Raw genomic sequence first — 18093 nt, forward strand, 5'->3', positions numbered from 1 at the left:
ATATCAATATTATTTCTAAGACAAATTGAGAATTCATATACTCAGAACATAGTTGTAGCTTCAAAGACAGTATTTGAGATCATGGTAATAATGCATTCGTATGAAGATTTCAGCAGTGCTGCAATGGTGATGGCGAACAATACTGGTCTTATCGTTAAAACGATTGAATAACAGGTCAAAAATTGATCAGAGCTGCATAGCTCCATTTTTACCAGAACGGTAGTCCAAGTGAGAAAAGCAAGGCAATTATAATTTACAAAAACATGAGATACAATAAAATATTTACTCGAGGAGGGGGGCTTAAAAAATGCTGAAACTACACGTTAAACTATTTTCATAGTCCTATTTACAAAACCAGCCCCCAAATTTCCTCACATTCCTATTCAAAATACATATGTGATCACTATGAGTACCTGCAACTTCATGGGTGCCCGATGGTGCTCACAAAAGGAACCAGCCTTCTATAATCCCTTCTTTTCCCTAACGCACAGTTGTCAAGCACACGCCCAAGCATTAGACGTGTGTTCTGCAAAGCCACATCTCTCGGTGACATCCCTGCTTCAGTTGCAGCTCCTTGAGCAGCTGCAGTTGAACCTGCTCCGAACCCTGATCCTAGGGCATACTGTAGAGGACCACTACGAGCCTTAAATGAGGTTTGAGGAGCAAGCATCTTCTCATCGATTCCATTCTCAAATGACCCTGCCTCGTGTGGGTGTGAACCAGTCAGTGAACTACAACTCTGCAAAAGGGCTTCCAGTACACTCAATGCCTCCCAACACAAAGTGCTCTCCACCAGCTGGGACACGATTGCATACATGTGTGGACTCTGGGAAGCATCCATGGGAGTGTGCTGGAGCAATGCTTTAAGCATGAGCAAGATCACACGTTGATATTCAACTGGACCTTTCTCCAACAACCGTAACAAGTGTCCAAAAGCCAGAGCTGAGTGCTTTGGGAACCACTCATTGCACAGTAATGGTGAGACACATGCAAGGAGATTATCAATGCTTTTGATCTCCCCTCGAGAGTAAGCAATAAACACGGCACTTAATTCATCCAATGATTTTGCTCGACACCATACTGCGATGTTGGCAGCTACAGAGGAAGCTTTTTGGTACTGTTGTTGAAGTGGTGAAGCAGGCCCCACAACAGCATCCTTACTGAGCTGCAAGCAAAGCCAGGGAAGAAAACCTGTAATGTGCATCAGGAGTCTTGTTTCGGCATCCCCAAAAATGGAATCACATGAATGCACTGTAATTCGTGACAGGACCTCAATAGAGACACCATGACTAACAGTTGACATAAGTCCTTTAAGCACAAGAGGTTGCACTCCTTCAAATTTAGGGAGAGTCCCACTGGACGGTGGCAGCTCATAGCCCCTGGATTCCGTCCGCTGAAAATCTCCATTGCCACCATTTGTATCAAGCTCATCTCGAGGCATACTTGAAAGAAGCACATTTTCAGTTGTCTTGTCCCGGAATGACAAACGGTCAATCACACGTGAAAAGAGCTCAAGGACCTGGCAGTAGACATGAACAAAATCTGTGTGCATCATGGCCACACCCCCCCAAAAGAGTTGGGGGTAGAGTATCACCTTTTCTGGCTCCATATTCTCCACCATTACTTGCAAAGTCATCAATATTTCCATAATAAATCCTAAAACTGGAGGTACTGGATTCCCTAGACATCTATGAAGGCAACGGAGGAGTGATACGCATGTGTCACTTGTGACACTAGGCCTTAATGCACGGTAGATCTGGTGAGAACGACAAGCTAGATGTCTTGATGTGCACTCCATAGCCCATTTGAGTGCCTCAGCCCCCCAAGTCTCCCGAAGATCTCCTTGGAAGAATATAGCATCCACCATACTTTGGACAAGAGCAGACAGGAGTGCTGCGCTTGGAAGTTCAGTTCTCACAACGGTGGGGTCCTCGTTCTCCCACATCATACTCCCACGCTTTGACTGGACATATTTGATCAGGCTTACAACCTGCTGCTTGTTTTCACCATCACTGTTCTCCACCTCATATAGCTCTAAGTGTCGTCCTGCAAGTGAGTACAATAGATTAACAAGCAAATGCTGGCAGTGTTCCAGCACAATATCTTCAGAACTATCCATAGAAACAAATGTGACATGAAAGAGCAAAGGCAAGTGCTCGCGGAAATCTTCATCATTCTCATATGCAATCTCTGCAAGTAGAATCAATGCTATATCTGCATGCGTCAGTGAATGTTGTTGATGCCCCTGCAAAGCCGACTGAAGTTCTTTAGCACTAATACCATGCATACCAAGCCCAGAATGCAGCCCATCTTCACCAGAATTTGGAGTGTCAATGAGGTAGTCTCCACTGTCTCGGGAAACATGACGGCTACGCAAACTTCCAGTTGAACTTCTAACCCCAAGTAACGGTCCTGACATATTTACCATTGCAGGAAGAAGTTGGCCTGATCTGCCTGCAGTTACTGGGACAATATTCAACTCAGGAGGCATTGGGCTAAGTGGGCCTGAGACACTTCGCCCTGTTACGCCTGCTGTTCGCCAGCTCAGGCTCCCACTAGTATTCCTAAGTGGACCATCAAGGGAACCCCTGACAAGTAATGGTGACATGTGCGGCTGACTGTCTGCGACTGATGCAATTTGTGCCACAGCAGGTCCTTGAGAGAATTCTAACACAAAATTTCCATTGGCATCACCCTTATTCACACTTGGCCCAACTGGTTCCAAGTTATCTTCCAGCATCCGTTGAGCCAGTTGGTAAACCAGGTGATCAATTGTGCGCTGCGGACATATCCTTGCTAGATATAAACTTACCCGCTTTGCAACTGAGAAATATGTAGCAAAAGCACCACTTATTTCAGCAGAAGCATTTGAATCACAATCTTCAATCCCTTTTGTGATCAAAAAATCAACAACCGGACTGATGTTCCTGGGCTTGCTAGCAATTGTGCTCCAAAGCTTTTCAATTTCATCAGGGAACTGATCTCCATGGCGCCAGGTCACATAGTAGAGACTTTTTAATAATCTTTCACTCCAACCTGAGTCCTTGAGTTTCCAGAAGTTTAGGTTCTCAATCCATGGAGCCATGCAGGTTAAGACTTGATGCTGTGCAATGATATCAACAGCATCTAATTGCCTCTGCATGATCTCCTCACAGAGGAGCTGGCTCAACTCGGGGTGATCTTTTGCAAGTTTGCATGAGAGCTTGTATTGAAATTGTTGGTAGGAATCAGGTAGATTGCCCACAACAGCAGCTCGATAGCTTCCTGAACCCTCAATACCATCTTCAGCCCACTCACGGACAGAAAGTGTCTCAAGCATCTGAAGGGCATCATCACGGATTTGTCTAGCTGGGTCAACAACCTTGTAGAGGATCAGGCTCAGGAGCCTCTGAATTTCACATTTTGGTATCTCTTGGCGCATGTAGACCTCAGCCAGCACACTGAAGTAGCCCTCAGCAATGGCAGTATCAGAGTAGTAGCACTGAAAGTAAAAGTTGATGTTGATTAGTTCCGCATAAAGAAAATGTCATTAGTCATGATTTACATAATTAAGCTAGTTATGAGAGTGATCACAGGCAGGATAAAGCACAGAGAGGATGCTTATGTGGCAGAAGTAGAGTAGCAAAAATATAAAAGCAACTAAATACTGAAAGGTTATGCAAGTTTTTATTAAACACAGGTAAAGTTTTAAAATACAATAAAGGCCTTAATCACCCTTTTTTTTTCCATTTTTGCTTGCAAGATCTTTATGCATTACCAGCTGACTTTACTCCTACTCAGCAGTCAACAAGCTACAGTTTTTCTTTTATTTTATGTTTCCCAAATTGAAGTTTTGTCAGTGGAAGATGACATCCATTAATAATCAATCAATCTCCCAAATAATGACTTCCATGCATATATACTTAGGGGGATTTGGTGCACACCAACAGCAGGAGAACAATTTTACCTGATCAATGCAAGCAGGAAAAAGGTCCAAATTTGTAAGAAGAAGATTCTTCAAAGCCAATTTTGCCAAAGCAACACGATGATGGCCACCCCTATGCCTATCTCGACCAGCAGCTCCACGTCCACCTTCTCCTGTGTGTTTAGTGTAAGATGGTGTTCTTGGATCAGCTGGTGAGTAGCCAAATGGAGCCCTGGCTGCTGGCTCAATGAACAAACTATTTATCCAAGAAATTACCCGGCCACTCATTTTTCTTGCATTGTCATCAAAGCAAAGTCCATATAAAAGGGAAGCCATAGCATTCATGGAAGCCCACTGGATGGCCTCGATTTGCTCACTCAATTCTTTATCAAATGAAATTCTATCTATAGAATCTTTAGATCGGGTATGCTGTGAAGCTTTATAACGTTCAACTTCACGTCGATAATCACCAGCACCATCCTGACCCCATGCACTGCCTGTCTCGTCACTCCACGAGAAAAGAAGATCAAATAACTTCTTTCTAGTTCTGATATCAAATTTCTCTGATTTAGACTCAACAAATTCAGGAGCTAAAGATCTTAAAACAGAAGCAAGTGCATAACGGAGAGGCTGTGTTTCATGAAAGCTCTCAGCAGATGAAGTTAAGATCTGTCTGGTTGTATCCTCAATGAACTTCAGATAATGGAGACGAAAAACTGGTTTACGGCTCAACATGCCAGGCCAGATATTTTCAGCGACAGTGCGATATATATTTGCTATGTGTGTACGAAGTTCCTCACGACGAGGTTTTTGAATCTGCATCCACAGGAGTGAGATATAACGTAAGCTTCTAGTGGAAAAAAACAGAAAAAGATGTACTCTACGTAGTCTATACTATATATCAAACTTCAATGAAACTATTTAAGTAATTTCTAAAGCAAGAAATTTTAGCCTTTACTCATAATTTTATTTTTGGATTCAAGTAGACTTTAGTCAGTTAGCAGCAGAAACAGTTTCAACATATTTACATAACCAAAACAGATGCCAGATGACATCTCCAAAGAAAAGAAAGGATATGCCGATTTCTTTGTATATATCTTAAAAAAAGTAAGATTATTCCCACTAAGAAACCAAGTAACAAATGGTATGTCAACCAACTAATGAATGGAACACAAGATGATTAACAAGCTGAAGCAGAACTGGAAAGATATTAAAAAAAAAAAAAAAGGTGTATTTAAAAAAAAAAAATTCATGGTTAGATATTTCCTTTTCCCATATCTTTAAGAGCTGCACTAAAAGTTACAAACATGGAATGTGGATAGGACTTATAGGAGTTTGAATGACCAATATAAGGGACGTTAGGGTGCTTGCAAATGGACTCCCATATGCAACAATTAATAGCCAGTTGCAACCATGCAATTGACTCATAATCAATTATTATGTTTCATATAATACCTAGCACCCCTAGTACTTCTAGTCCTGATACTAGAGTGAGGTTTGTGCATGGCAATTTCTTGTCTCCTTTTGTCTCCGACTTGCCAAGTTGAAATACTTATTTAGGTTTACTCAAGTTACCCCTTGACCGATATAATATTTTTAAGAAAAGCCTCTTTGCANGTGGAAAAAAACAGAAAAAGATGTACTCTACGTAGTCTATACTATATATCAAACTTCAATGAAACTATTTAAGTAATTTCTAAAGCAAGAAATTTTAGCCTTTACTCATAATTTTATTTTTGGATTCAAGTAGACTTTAGTCAGTTAGCAGCAGAAACAGTTTCAACATATTTACATAACCAAAACAGATGCCAGATGACATCTCCAAAGAAAAGAAAGGATATGCCGATTTCTTTGTATATATCTTAAAAAAAGTAAGATTATTCCCACTAAGAAACCAAGTAACAAATGGTATGTCAACCAACTAATGAATGGAACACAAGATGATTAACAAGCTGAAGCAGAACTGGAAAGATATTAAAAAAAAAAAAAAAGGTGTATTTAAAAAAAAAAAATTCATGGTTAGATATTTCCTTTTCCCATATCTTTAAGAGCTGCACTAAAAGTTACAAACATGGAATGTGGATAGGACTTATAGGAGTTTGAATGACCAATATAAGGGACGTTAGGGTGCTTGCAAATGGACTCCCATATGCAACAATTAATAGCCAGTTGCAACCATGCAATTGACTCATAATCAATTATTATGTTTCATATAATACCTAGCACCCCTAGTACTTCTAGTTCTGATACTAGAGTGAGGTTTGTGCATGGCAATTTCTTGTCTCCTTTTTTCTCCAACTTGCCAAGTTGAAATACTTATTTAGGTTTACTCAAGTTACCCCTTGACCGATATAATATTTTTAAGAAAAGCCTCTTTGCACTTGATAAGAACCAAAAGTTTATTTACTATAATTAATAGTGACTTGTTGCAGTTACTTATAGGTTGGCAACATGAAGTCTACATTATCTCAGGACCCATCAACAAGTACAGCAAATTAGATAACCAAGTCCAGGACTAGTTGAAAGTCACTGTTCATATGTACACAGTTACAACATTCAGCAAAAATTCCCTGAGCTTCTTGAAACTACAAATGAAAGATGTTTCAGCCATTTAATCATATACCATACCTTCCACTTTGGCTTTCCCTCAGTTTCCAAAGAAACCTCATCAATAAAAGATGCCAGTTCGCTGAACATTATTTCACATGCTTCCAGATGTGAGTGGCCGAGAGCCATGGTGGCTGCATGCTACAATAGAGGGAACAAAACCAAATAAAGCATTAGCTAGATCTAGTTGCAGTCGAGCAAAAATAACGAAGAATTATTTAATTATAAGAGACTACAAACAAAAGATGCCTGTAATATTGTACGAATCCATCCTAACCAGTTCTATCTTTGTAGTTCCTGTTGTGTTAAAACTCAACTCATCATCAATAATACCTAACCCCGACCCCTCCATGTTTCCCACCACCAATAGAAAATGAAATTAAAATGCACTCAAGTTGAACAAAAAAACTTTTATTTCCATCCTTTACTAAATTATCACAGTAAAGAGACAAACACAAAATGTAAAAGTTTTGAACATATTGCAAGTGTATCACATGTCGCAAGGTTGCATAGTAAGATGCACAAATGCAAACAGATTCTAGTAGGCACGATAACTTCAGGCTCCATTAATGTCAACATACTACAAATGCATGAAACACTGGATGCATATCATATGTTCTCTTAACACCTCCACCCCAAATGAAATGAAATGGAATGAAGTAGTCAAACCTGCCAATATGCAAATATAATTTAAAGCCCACGCTAAGAATAAATATGTTAATACATACATGACTATCTAAAATTTCCCAGTTACACAAGGTTATATAACTAGTTGGCACCCACCACAAAAACCAAGAGATGGCCCTTACAACTTCCCACCTAAGAGATAATTGAGATGTTTGTTACCATCAAGATTCTTTTTAACACACACCCTACCCAAATGCACAAAAACAGAGAAGTCTCCATCCTACCCCCAATAAGCTAGTATGAAGTGGAACAGTCCCCAGAGCTTTCACTCCACAATAAGAGGTAGTGGGGTTGATGACAATTTGTATCATTCCCTCACTAGTTAAATTAGTTTATTCAACTACGGAAGAGTTAGAAGGATTCTTAAAAGATTGATTGACAGGAGAAAGACAAGTACATTTTGCAACTATGCATGGGGCTTTTCTTCTTCTTCTTCTTTTAAATTTCAAATTTAAAACAAGACCCCAACCTCAATGTGATTGGGATTTGATCCCAAAACCTCTTATACAAGACCAAGAGACCTAACTAACTAAACTTGCTAGACTGACATTACAGATGCATTACCATCTAGATTAATTTTGGACAATTGAGTCCATTGATGCATTACAATCTAGGCTAATTTTGGACAAAAGAATGCATTGAAAGCACACTTCCTTCGACAGAAAAGCATTTCAAATACATTTGAATCAGATAAGTCAAATAAAGAATACAAATAATCCCTTCATCTGCATCTTTCATTTTCACACCGCAGAAGAAGGGCTCATTAAGACATTATTATCCAATGAGGTTGAATTATTTATCAAAACATGAAAAATCAGAAGATTGCTTTTTAATATTCACTTACAATGTGTGCTTCTGAACCAGATTTCAACGAGGGGAAAATAAGATGGTAAAGATCTTTGGTTGCCGCAACGCTACCAGCATCTCTAGTATCTGGTGGACATGAACATACAAACATCGCATACATGAGCCACTGATCCAGTTTGTTGTCTGCATCTTGTGAAGCATGAGCCTTTCCTCCTAACTCAATAGGTGTAATATGAGCAAGACGATGAGCAACCTCTAACCTGCCGATTAAGATTAAATTACCATGAGTTCCATAGACAATTTATTTATGGAATTGATTCACACTGAAATCTGATCAGAAACTAAAAAGCATGTTAGCAAAGGCAGAAAGATAATACCATCAACATACAGAGGAGAACAAGTTTCTACACAACTAGTCAACCAACTACTCCTGAAGAGATTCTACCTTGCATGCTAAATTATTAGAAAAATCAGCTATGTATACTAACAAAGAAAATATGCAGACAGAACACAAGTTCTGCAAGAAACACATAACTTTTTTGGGTTCAGCTCATTGATCATTATATTTTAGGAGAGCAATGAATCAACGAAGTACAGAAACAAGATGGGCAAAAAGACAGCACGGAGAAAACAGATGGAACAAATTAAATAACAAATGTTTTCTTACTTTGCTTCCTGAACAGATCTTGGGCAAAGCTCAGCAGCATGTTTGATGAGATCACTAAGACACCGAGCCCACCTATTCTTATCAGGACTCTCAAAAATTATAGACTGAAGGGTGACTTCAGGAGGAATTGCATCGGACTCTCGTCTCAAATCAAATGGGCGACCAGAATCCAAGTAGCAACTCTGAACAATGTCATCCTAAAATTTCAAGATATTTGTCAGGAAAAAGGTTACAAAATTGCTTTAAAAAAAAAAAAAAAAAAAAAAAACAAATACAACAGCAAGAGTATATCCCACCCCATGTTCTTCCAGGACATCTATGATATATATGGGTTCTGGTTCATTTCTCAAACTATGATCAGGCTGCTCTTGAATTGTGAGATCCCGTATATCATTCCTCAAGGCACGTACACAGCGCAGTAGCTCCAATGCTGTATGGCGAATCTGGCTGTCCACAGAGCTAAGGAATATAAGACCAACTGCATCTATCTCTGATGCACGAAACTCAACAATTTCTCCTGGTTGGCGGAAAGAAGGCTTCTTAAATCCCTCATTTTTAGGCTCAACACGCTTTGCATCTTCAGTACTATATTCTACTCTATCATCAACCAGACAAGCTCTCCAAAAACGCATGAGTTCCAACAAGCGCCCCAATGACGTTTGAATGAGGAGAGGATATTCATCAGGAAGCCGTAGGATGAAGTTGGCCATCCCTCTCATAACTGCAAAGCGACGATGAGGAAGGTATCTTACAATCCGGTTCAGCACCTGCACTGCTTCCTCACGAACACCAGGATCAATACTTATGCCATGTTGAGGTATTATTTCAGTGATTTTATCACTTCGGCCAACCTCTTCTATCAGGTAAGGTATACACTTCAGCACTGACCGGAAGAGATGTCCTTGAGACTTTTCTTTGGTTACAGCATCTGAAAAGGCATAAAATTCATGTGGTATGTACCCTTGCAGCAAAATAGCATAAATTTTCAAGCAGCATAAACAGAGAGCAATTCAGCAAATTGCATAAACCAAGGTTTCCTTCATCCTTTTTCAACTCTGAGTAACTGTATGCCTTAGGCTACTATATATCGAGTTTTACTGCAAAGATGAAAATTGGGGTTCAAGTCTCACTGTAAGTAACTATGCAGTGGAAAAAAAGAGCCATTTGACATGTTTTTTTTTTAGATTTCAAACCATTTTGCTGCTACCCAACTGACGTCAGTTAGCTCACATTTTCTGATTGTCTTAAAGCCTCATATTGAGCAAAGGCTTAGCATTGACAATTGACTGATACATAAACATTAAAACAAAGAATAAAGACAAGGAATTACTAGGGGGCCTAGGTTTGTATTATTTTTCAGATTTGATTAAAATTACTAACGGATATAAAACTGATATACCTCAAATTCTGTCTGATTTTTCTCCACTTTCTTCTATAATTTTCTCATATTTTTCCTCTTCTGTGATCTTCATCACCTCTATAGAATTTTGTAGAGACTAGACGTTTATTATCATTGATTATAAATATTGGCTTTCCCTCCCAAGTTTTATTTGTTTCTCCCCAAATTCCTCTAATTTTCTCCGTATTCTTTCTCCTTATTTATCTCTCTAATTTAAAATCCTGCCTTTCTTACATCAAATGGATTACTTGAAATAATTACTCATTTAACCAGATTACATCTTTGACCAAAAAGAACTATCCATTAAAATGAATCTACGGTATCAACCAAATGAAAAAAAAAAAAAAAAAAAAAAAATCGATTTCATAATTCAAGGTTTCCTTCAATTTTTTGACTTAAAAGTAAGCAATTCTGAAAAAAAAAAAACCACTTGCATATAATAATTCTACAATTTAAATGCTTCCAGAAAAATATTACCTATGGTAGTTTTTGAAGAAGTTAAAAGAGCCTGACTGTAGGTCCTGTGACAAGATCTTAAAATTGACTCAATAGCAGCCTTCACTTTTGGTATGTAGTGCCCAATATCATGACCTGCTTATGCAACAACAATAAAAGATGTTCTGGTTAACAAATTAGAGCTATGCATCAACAGTTCAGAATATATGAAGAGTTGATAATTACCTTTAAATATTTCCAAGCCTACATGCTGACTCGAAGGAGACATGACAATGGCAAGTAAAGCACGAAGACCAATAACCTTTGCTTCACTTATATTATCCTGCTTCAGTAATTCTAATATCATATGATTCATGGCAAAATCAAGGTTATGTTCTGCCATGGTAACACAAAATTCTACCAGCTTATCATGTTGGACATCCTGAGTAAGCATTCCTTTCCTTAAAACAGTTAGAAGTTGAGAGGTCACACTGTCTAGATAGTCCCATATACGATTAGGGGCCTGATTAGCTGCATGAACACACAAGTAAAATCTCAAAAGTCGATGCAGACAGTCCAAGGCCATAAACCGATGGTTTTTGTCCTGCACAATAAAATCAAACATAGTCACTTAACACCAGAAATAAAACAGGATAGGATCAATCCCCTAATCCAATATGAACGTTAGAGAAAACAACCAATAAACTGAAATCATTTTTTTTTTCTTGTGCCTAGGCTAAACTTTATAGCATAAACTCACTCTTAGATACTTGTAGAGTTGCTCCATGTGAGGGCTTAAGTTGTTGTGGAATACTTGAGGATCACCAAGACACAGAAGAAGAGTCACCAAAGGGTAGCCAACCTAATGCAAGGAAAAATTCATTGCTNTATACGATTAGGGGCCTGATTAGCTGCATGAACACACAAGTAAAATCTCAAAAGTCGATGCAGACAGTCCAAGGCCATAAACCGATGGTTTTTGTCCTGCACAATAAAATCAAACATAGTCACTTAACACCAGAAATAAAACAGGATAGGATCAATCCCCTAATCCAATATGAACGTTAGAGAAAACAACCAATAAACTGAAATCATTTTTTTTCCTTGTGCCTAGGCTAAACTTTATAGCATAAACTCACTCTTAGATACTTGTAGAGTTGCTCCATGTGAGGGCTTAAGTTGTTGTGGAATACTTGAGGATCACCAAGACACAGAAGAAGAGTCACCAAAGGGTAGCCAACCTAATGCAAGGAAAAATTCATTACTAAATAAAAATGTGCAAGTATAAATCAGTGCAGATAATAGTTCACCAGAGGCTTGTAGCAAAACAGAAAATTCAGCTGTAACATAAAACTAACAAACTTGTAATTAGGAAGTATCTATGCATATAGAATTTTCATTGTAAAGATTAGAAGGAGAATTTGCAGAATTTTTGCAGTAAAACAAGGAAGTAGAATTAATAACTTCTCAGATTACAGAACTTGAACAACGAATTCCAGAGGAAAAAGAGAGAGATGATCTGAGATCCACTTACAGACACATGTTTGCTCTGTTTGTCCATCCAATACATGAGTTGCCCTCTTATTCTCCCAACAGCTTCATACCACAGAGTAAGTGCAGGCTCTACACCTGAAGGAGGCCACTGGCTTTTTCCACAATCTGCAAGTGGTGCTAGGATGTTTGACAGCATATTGCATAGTGCATGGTGAAGCTCACTTTTGCGCTTATGTGCAGTACGGTTAAGAGGGTTTGCTTTTGCCACGAATGATGCTGATGCATTGAGTCCACCCTCTGTCAAAACCTGGTAATATACTAATTGTCATATTGCTGTAGTCATGCTAACGTGCTCCAGAAAAAATGTAATTATACACATACCCCTAGCTTCAGGTAGCGCATCCCATTAATGATACTAAGTGTCTCACTTCGGGCAACACTAGTGTCAATTCGGCGAGTATTGAGTTCCATAAAGAAGCGCTCAGTTACAGAACTAAACCTGTAAAAGAAAGGCAAAAAACAATAAAAGTTAGACAAGTTTTACTCTAGTACAGCACGGCAAATTAATGCGACTTACAGCATTGAATTCTCAGTCATAAATTGAGAATGTTTTCCAGTCAACCAGTTAAAGTGTGAAGGAGATTGCATTTTTAGGAAAATAATTATTGTTAATCAATAGTGCATCACTTGTTAAGCTGTCAAATTTGAGTCCTGTGTTAGCATAACAAGGACTCCACTGAAAATGATAGAAAAATAAAAAATAAAAGTGAGACAAGACACCAAAATCAAGTCAGGAAAAGCTAATGATGCTGTCAATAAGGCATAGCAGCATACCCTGAAAGCAAGATTATGAAGCTACCACGACAATGGATCTTATTTGGGGGAAGAAAAAAATTCCGATTAAAAATGCCATAAAAGAATGCTGATAACCCACGATCCAACAAGTGATATTGATTATTACTATTATTTGCTTGCTTGTTATGTTTCAGATAAGAAAGCTTCACTCATTTTTATAGTATACGTATTTATGCAGTTCAACAAAACAAAACACATACGGAAGCAACCTAAGCAATTCACAAGATAAATGTTGCTTTTAAAGGTTAAACAGTTTTCAAAGAAATTAATCACTATCAGTTTCAATATTATTTGGTGATAAACTAGTTACCTGATTCGTGATAAGGCACCCAAGAGTTGAGCAACTAAGTCCAGGAGAAGGCCTCGTAAATCAACCAATGAGGGATATTCAACCTGGCTTACAACACTGCACTGACAATATATTAGGCACATGCCAAAAATAGTATCTCACCTCAGTCATGTTAAAGAAATAATTCAAACTAAAAACAAAACAAATGAACATTAAATAGCACTCTACACAACTATCAACCCCATAGGCATAATTTTACATCAGGTAATTAACTAAAAGATTCTTAACTAGAATACGTCAGGTACTGTTCTTACTATTATGTTTTCCATATAGAAGAAAATAATAATAAGAACAATGACAATTGCAAAATTCCTCAGAATAGAGACTCTACTGGGAAAAGTATGTAAAATAACCGTTTCATGAAAAGTATCAGCAAAGCATCCATCTGACGGTTATCTTTCCATATGTAAAAAGAGTATCTGAGTGTTTCCATAAATCTCATGCTGAGGTGAAAATGAAAAGCGAGACCCAGAATTTGTTTGGTAAATACAGCTCACATAACCTCAATCAAAAAAGAGATTTTACCTAACAATGAAACTATCGAAGTTGGAATATGCAGTTCTAAATTTTATTTTTTTTTTTTTTTTTAAGTTTGTTAACCCATATATTGCAGCCTTACCGGTCAGCATTTATTAGCCAGTCAAAAACAAAATTTTCAAGCCCAGACCAAAGCTTCTCTGCCATGAAAACAAGCAACTTCATTTTAGAATAATAAGTACAGATGAAAATAATAACTACAGAATATGCAATGACCAAACCTGTAAGTCCTTCTTGAGGGCAGCACTCCACAAAGCGAATACATGCTGAGCAAAATATGCACTCCACAGCAAGCTGAACCCCATATAAATATATTATTGAACTTGTGATCAATTAATTGCATTTCACTGGCAAGCTATATGTAGCAGTGTGGCATAAAGATAGACATACGGTTCATAAGTCAAATTCTTATCACATTTTTATCAGATAAGGGAAAAATGAATCAAAACTACGTTAGAATCCATGTGAAAAAAATATACACAATATGATTGCAATTTGTATAAAATAGGTCAAGTCTTCATCAGAGTTTGCATTCAAAAACACATAAAAAACAATTGAGCCATAAGACAGTTTAGTAAATAAAAAACAGTAAATAAATACCAACAGGTGGCTGTAGTTGGTGGGAAAGCTTTAAAATATGACGGATCAATAGTGAGGGAGAAAGAGCCAATAGTGATGGACAATAACTTAGGAATGAGAAAAAGATAGAATTTGAACTTATATGGTAAAGACATGTAAATTAAATAAATTGTTTACCGTAATTTACTGGATATTTTAAGAAAAATAAGCTTTGTCTTCATATATTTAGATAAATCTCCATACGTTGGGTTGGGATTTATATAAAATTATATTAAAAACAACAATAAGTGATAAAACAAGCAAAAGAAAACATCTTAATAATCTATCTTAAGATGCCTTAAGAATTTTTTTCCAAAAGAATAAATAATATTTAATACAAATTAAACTAATTGCTAAGACTTTAACAATTAATCTAATTCAGTCCAACTCAGACCTGGACATGTAAGTTTAATTCAGGCAAAGCAGAGCTTGGACCATGGGTTATGATCAAGATGAACTCAAGGTAACATCAACCCTACTCACCCTTGACTGAATCCATATGATTTATACTTGTACACTGAATGCAAAAAAAAACCAGTTTTAAGTAAATATATTATACTAGTAAAAGGTATATTAAAACATTCCTCAATAGTTCAAACATAGATATTCACTCATAGAGGAAACAAGGCTCACTTCTGCATAGGTCCTCTATTATTTGATCGTATTTAACTTTTATCCCATTGTTTACGTATAGTAATCAACATTGCTAAACACCAACTCATGATTTATCTCATGTATGGAAGTTTGTCTTTAGCATCACATCCAATTTGATTTCTAGCTTCAAACTGATTCTGAGTGTATAGTACTAAGATCAGTATTCCACAAACTTGCATTAATACATATAATTAAAAATAGCTGAGTTTCATAGTATTGAGATTTGCAAGCTGCTAAAAGAAATACAAACCTTCCTTTGGAATGTAGATGCATCGTTTGCGCCCTTTGGAGATTCGCTGCGACAAATATCCCAAAAGAGAATAAAGATTTAGAAAAGAAATGAACTAATGATTAGGACATGAGCACCACTCAAGAACAAAATGCTTTCATATCATATTGCTGTTTTTATATTACAACTAATAAAGGAAGAACAACATAAAAAATTGCTGTCTTTGTCCACTAAATTTCACAACAATTGTTTAGAGGTCAAACTGTTGATTCAAATAACGCAGCTGCAATATATATCCATACCAGACACAATCAATTTACCTTAGCATGTACCCAGACGTGGCATACTAAAATCATTTTAACTGATGCAAAAAAAGAAACTTGATGGAACGAGGAAAAATCTATGCTCAGAGACGAAAGAAAGTACAAAAACAAAAACAAACAAAAATAAGAGAAGCTCAGAAAGATCAGTGGGAACAGGATACGCACGTTTCTCTCCATCTAAGTAGAGCTTCCAAAAGAGGGACGGGTGTATGTCGTGCAATCATAGCTAGAGAATCCAGTACTTGCTCATAGGCCGGGTCTGACGGCCGTAGGTATTGTCCATCCTGCAAATTCCCCATATAAAGGAAAAAAAATAATAATAATTATGAAACATGAGATATGAACCTTTACTGGCTATACCAGCATAACAAGAACAAAAACCATTATCTTATGAAATCATAAAAGGTTTATGTCAATGGCAAATTACCTATTTATACCATTTATTGATCCATTCTTATAAAATCACATCATTAAAAGATAAAATGAAGACAAGGGCTTAAAGATTTTACAAGTAATCTTACAGATACCCTAACGTTCGATTATTGCATATTCAAGCTCTACATAGTATCAATGATAAACCGACAAAATCAAACCGAACACGGACCTGAGCTTGGGCGGTTTCGATACGGCGTCGTGCAAGCGGGAGGAACCGCTGCAACAATGCTTCTACAATCAACTTGGCAGCGCTTCCTGCCTTCATCTTCTAGATTTAACTTCACACTTAATTGCAGAAGAAAATTTAAAAAAAAAAAAAAAAAAAGATTAATAAAATTAGGGATCCTGAAATTTAGATGAGAAATGATTGAAGAATGAAATTACAAGTACCTGAAAGTAGTGATGCCGGTTAAAACGACGTGGAATTGGTGTCATTGTTGAGGATCTAACTTGAAGCCGACCAGTGTCTGTGGTTTCTTTTTCCGTTGAACGAAGAGCATGTTGTGTAATAAGTATAACGTTAATAATATCGTAGCCTGGAAATTAAGCTGAAATTAATTATTTTATTTATTCATATGATCCAAAAATATTTGAAGGAAGATTATAATGCATTAATTCCCTAAATCCAAAGGTTAATTTTTTTTTTTTTTTTTTTTGTAAATTATATGGGAAAAAAATTGAACAAAAAAAAAAAACTTATAGTATATAAAATAGTCAAAAGTGATTTCTATTATATTTCAAACGGATGGATTAGCTTAGTAATAGAGTTAACAAACTTTCCACCTAATAATTGGTTAATGAATTTTCTATCCACAACTTTTAAAATACCACTTTATTACCCAAGTTTACCTTACAACAGCGAAACAAAAAAGCGAACTCGGTTCAAGTTATTAGGGCTTTTGAAGAAAAGAGTCCGATGAGTCTTTTGGTGGTTGAAGGTTAGATTTTGGTGGTTGGGATTGATCGGAATTTGACTTTGGAAGGGCGGCTGTGTAAACTCTAATCGTTCGATTGTTGGCGATTGACAGGGTCGACATGAGTAGGGTTTGAGGGGTTTTTGTGAGTGAAGATAGGGGAAGAGAATGGTGGTGATGTGAGATCGCAATGATGTCAGAAACATAATATAAATTTGAATAGTAAAGTGGTATTTTAAAAGTCTATATATGGGAAAGTGCCATTAAATCATTATTTGAGTGTGAAAAAGTTGTTTACTCCTTAGTAATATGATAATAGATAGAGCTTGCTTTATTAATTACTACACATTCTGATTATGTTAACATAATTTTATTATCAATGATTATTATTATGTTAGACCAATTAGCAACATTATCTTATATGTTTTATCCCAATAATAACTGAGAATTAAAAAGAGAAGGAGTGAATAAAAACTAGGAGTTTATGCTTATTGATTTTAACATATACTTTTCATTTCTTTTGTAAGTTTTTTTTTTTTTTTTTTTTTTGGTAATTTGATACGATAGTTTATAGTTGACATGTGCTATAACGTGGAGCGAGTTAAAATGACGTCGATTACAATTGTGAAAAGAAACGGCATAGTTTTACTAGGCTCATACTTTTAAGCACTGTTTTAAGATCGGCCCAGCTCGACCGGTTTAACCGGGACCTGGGAGCTTCACCAAATCGAGTTAACAATTTTTCTATTCACCCAAAACCTTAGAATTTGAGATGATAATCGGCGAAAAATTAAAGGTCGGAATATTAGGGCTTTTAAAGAGAAAGTGTTGGTGAGTGCTATGGTGGTGACGGGGTTGATTTCTGGTGAGTGAATTGACCGGAAATCGAAAAAACAGGCGGCGACAACAATCAGTTTTTGCTGGCGATTAGTGAGGCTAACGGGGATGAGGTGAGGTGGGTTTTGGTCGAGAGAAAGAAGAGAGTATTTTTGGGGTGATGAGGAGGGTTGTCAACGTCGAAGTCAGTGATGTCTGGCCTATAATGTTGGTGTTGGTGAGATCTAGCTGAAATTAAACAGATTTTGGCCAAATCTTTGGTAAATTTCAGGGGTGTATTTGCTAAATTTTAAACTTGTAGGGACTTAATTACTTTAGGGGTGTATTTGCTAAATTTTAAAA

At 37.0% G+C, this 18093-nt stretch overlaps 1 protein-coding gene across 2 annotated transcripts; it reads right to left on the bottom strand.

The window, feature by feature from the left end:
* Window positions 1–123: 123 nt before the first annotated feature.
* On the bottom strand, window positions 124–16491 carry LOC116144301 (cell polarity protein mor2). Of its 2 annotated transcripts, XM_031429767.1 has the most exons (19): window positions 16391–16491; window positions 16170–16285; window positions 15731–15849; window positions 15264–15309; window positions 13963–14035; window positions 13824–13881; window positions 13166–13261; window positions 12382–12499; window positions 12041–12307; window positions 11646–11747; window positions 11410–11490; window positions 10753–11029; window positions 10549–10662; window positions 8969–9600; window positions 8673–8869; window positions 8043–8265; window positions 6533–6652; window positions 3947–4720; window positions 124–3481 (listed from the first exon to the last, which is right to left on the bottom strand). In XM_031429767.1, exons 2-19 carry the CDS (start codon window positions 16263–16265, stop codon window positions 422–424), a joined length of 6453 nt encoding a protein of 2150 aa, XP_031285627.1. In that variant the 5' UTR covers window positions 16266–16285; window positions 16391–16491; the 3' UTR covers window positions 124–421. The 2 variants fall into 2 exon arrangements, with proteins under 2 accessions (XP_031285627.1, XP_031285628.1); XM_031429768.1 differs by lacking the exons at window positions 11410–11490; window positions 11646–11747; window positions 12041–12307; ... (6 more) ...; window positions 16170–16285; window positions 16391–16491 and adding an exon at window positions 11267–11362 and having other exon boundaries at window positions 10753–11110.
* Window positions 16492–18093: the final 1602 nt, after the last annotated feature.

Source organism: Pistacia vera, unplaced genomic scaffold (genome assembly GCF_008641045.1).
Source record: "Pistacia vera cultivar Batoury unplaced genomic scaffold, PisVer_v2 Contig441, whole genome shotgun sequence".
Taxonomy (NCBI): Eukaryota; Viridiplantae; Streptophyta; class Magnoliopsida; order Sapindales; family Anacardiaceae; genus Pistacia; species Pistacia vera.

Excerpts from the sequence above, each read along its gene's own strand:
- LOC116144301 (XM_031429767.1), bottom strand. The coding sequence starts at position 16,265 with ATGAAGGCAGGAAGCGCTGCCAAGTTGATTGTAGAAGCATTGTTGCAG. Across the intron at positions 11,748-12,040 it reads AACAGAGCAAACATGTGTCT|GTTGGCTACCCTTTGGTGAC; the intron begins GTAAGTGGATCT and ends TCCTTGCATTAG. Across the intron at positions 11,030-11,409 it reads GTGTTCATGCAGCTAATCAG|GCCCCTAATCGTATATGGGA; the intron begins GCCCCTAATCGT and ends GCAGCTAATCAG.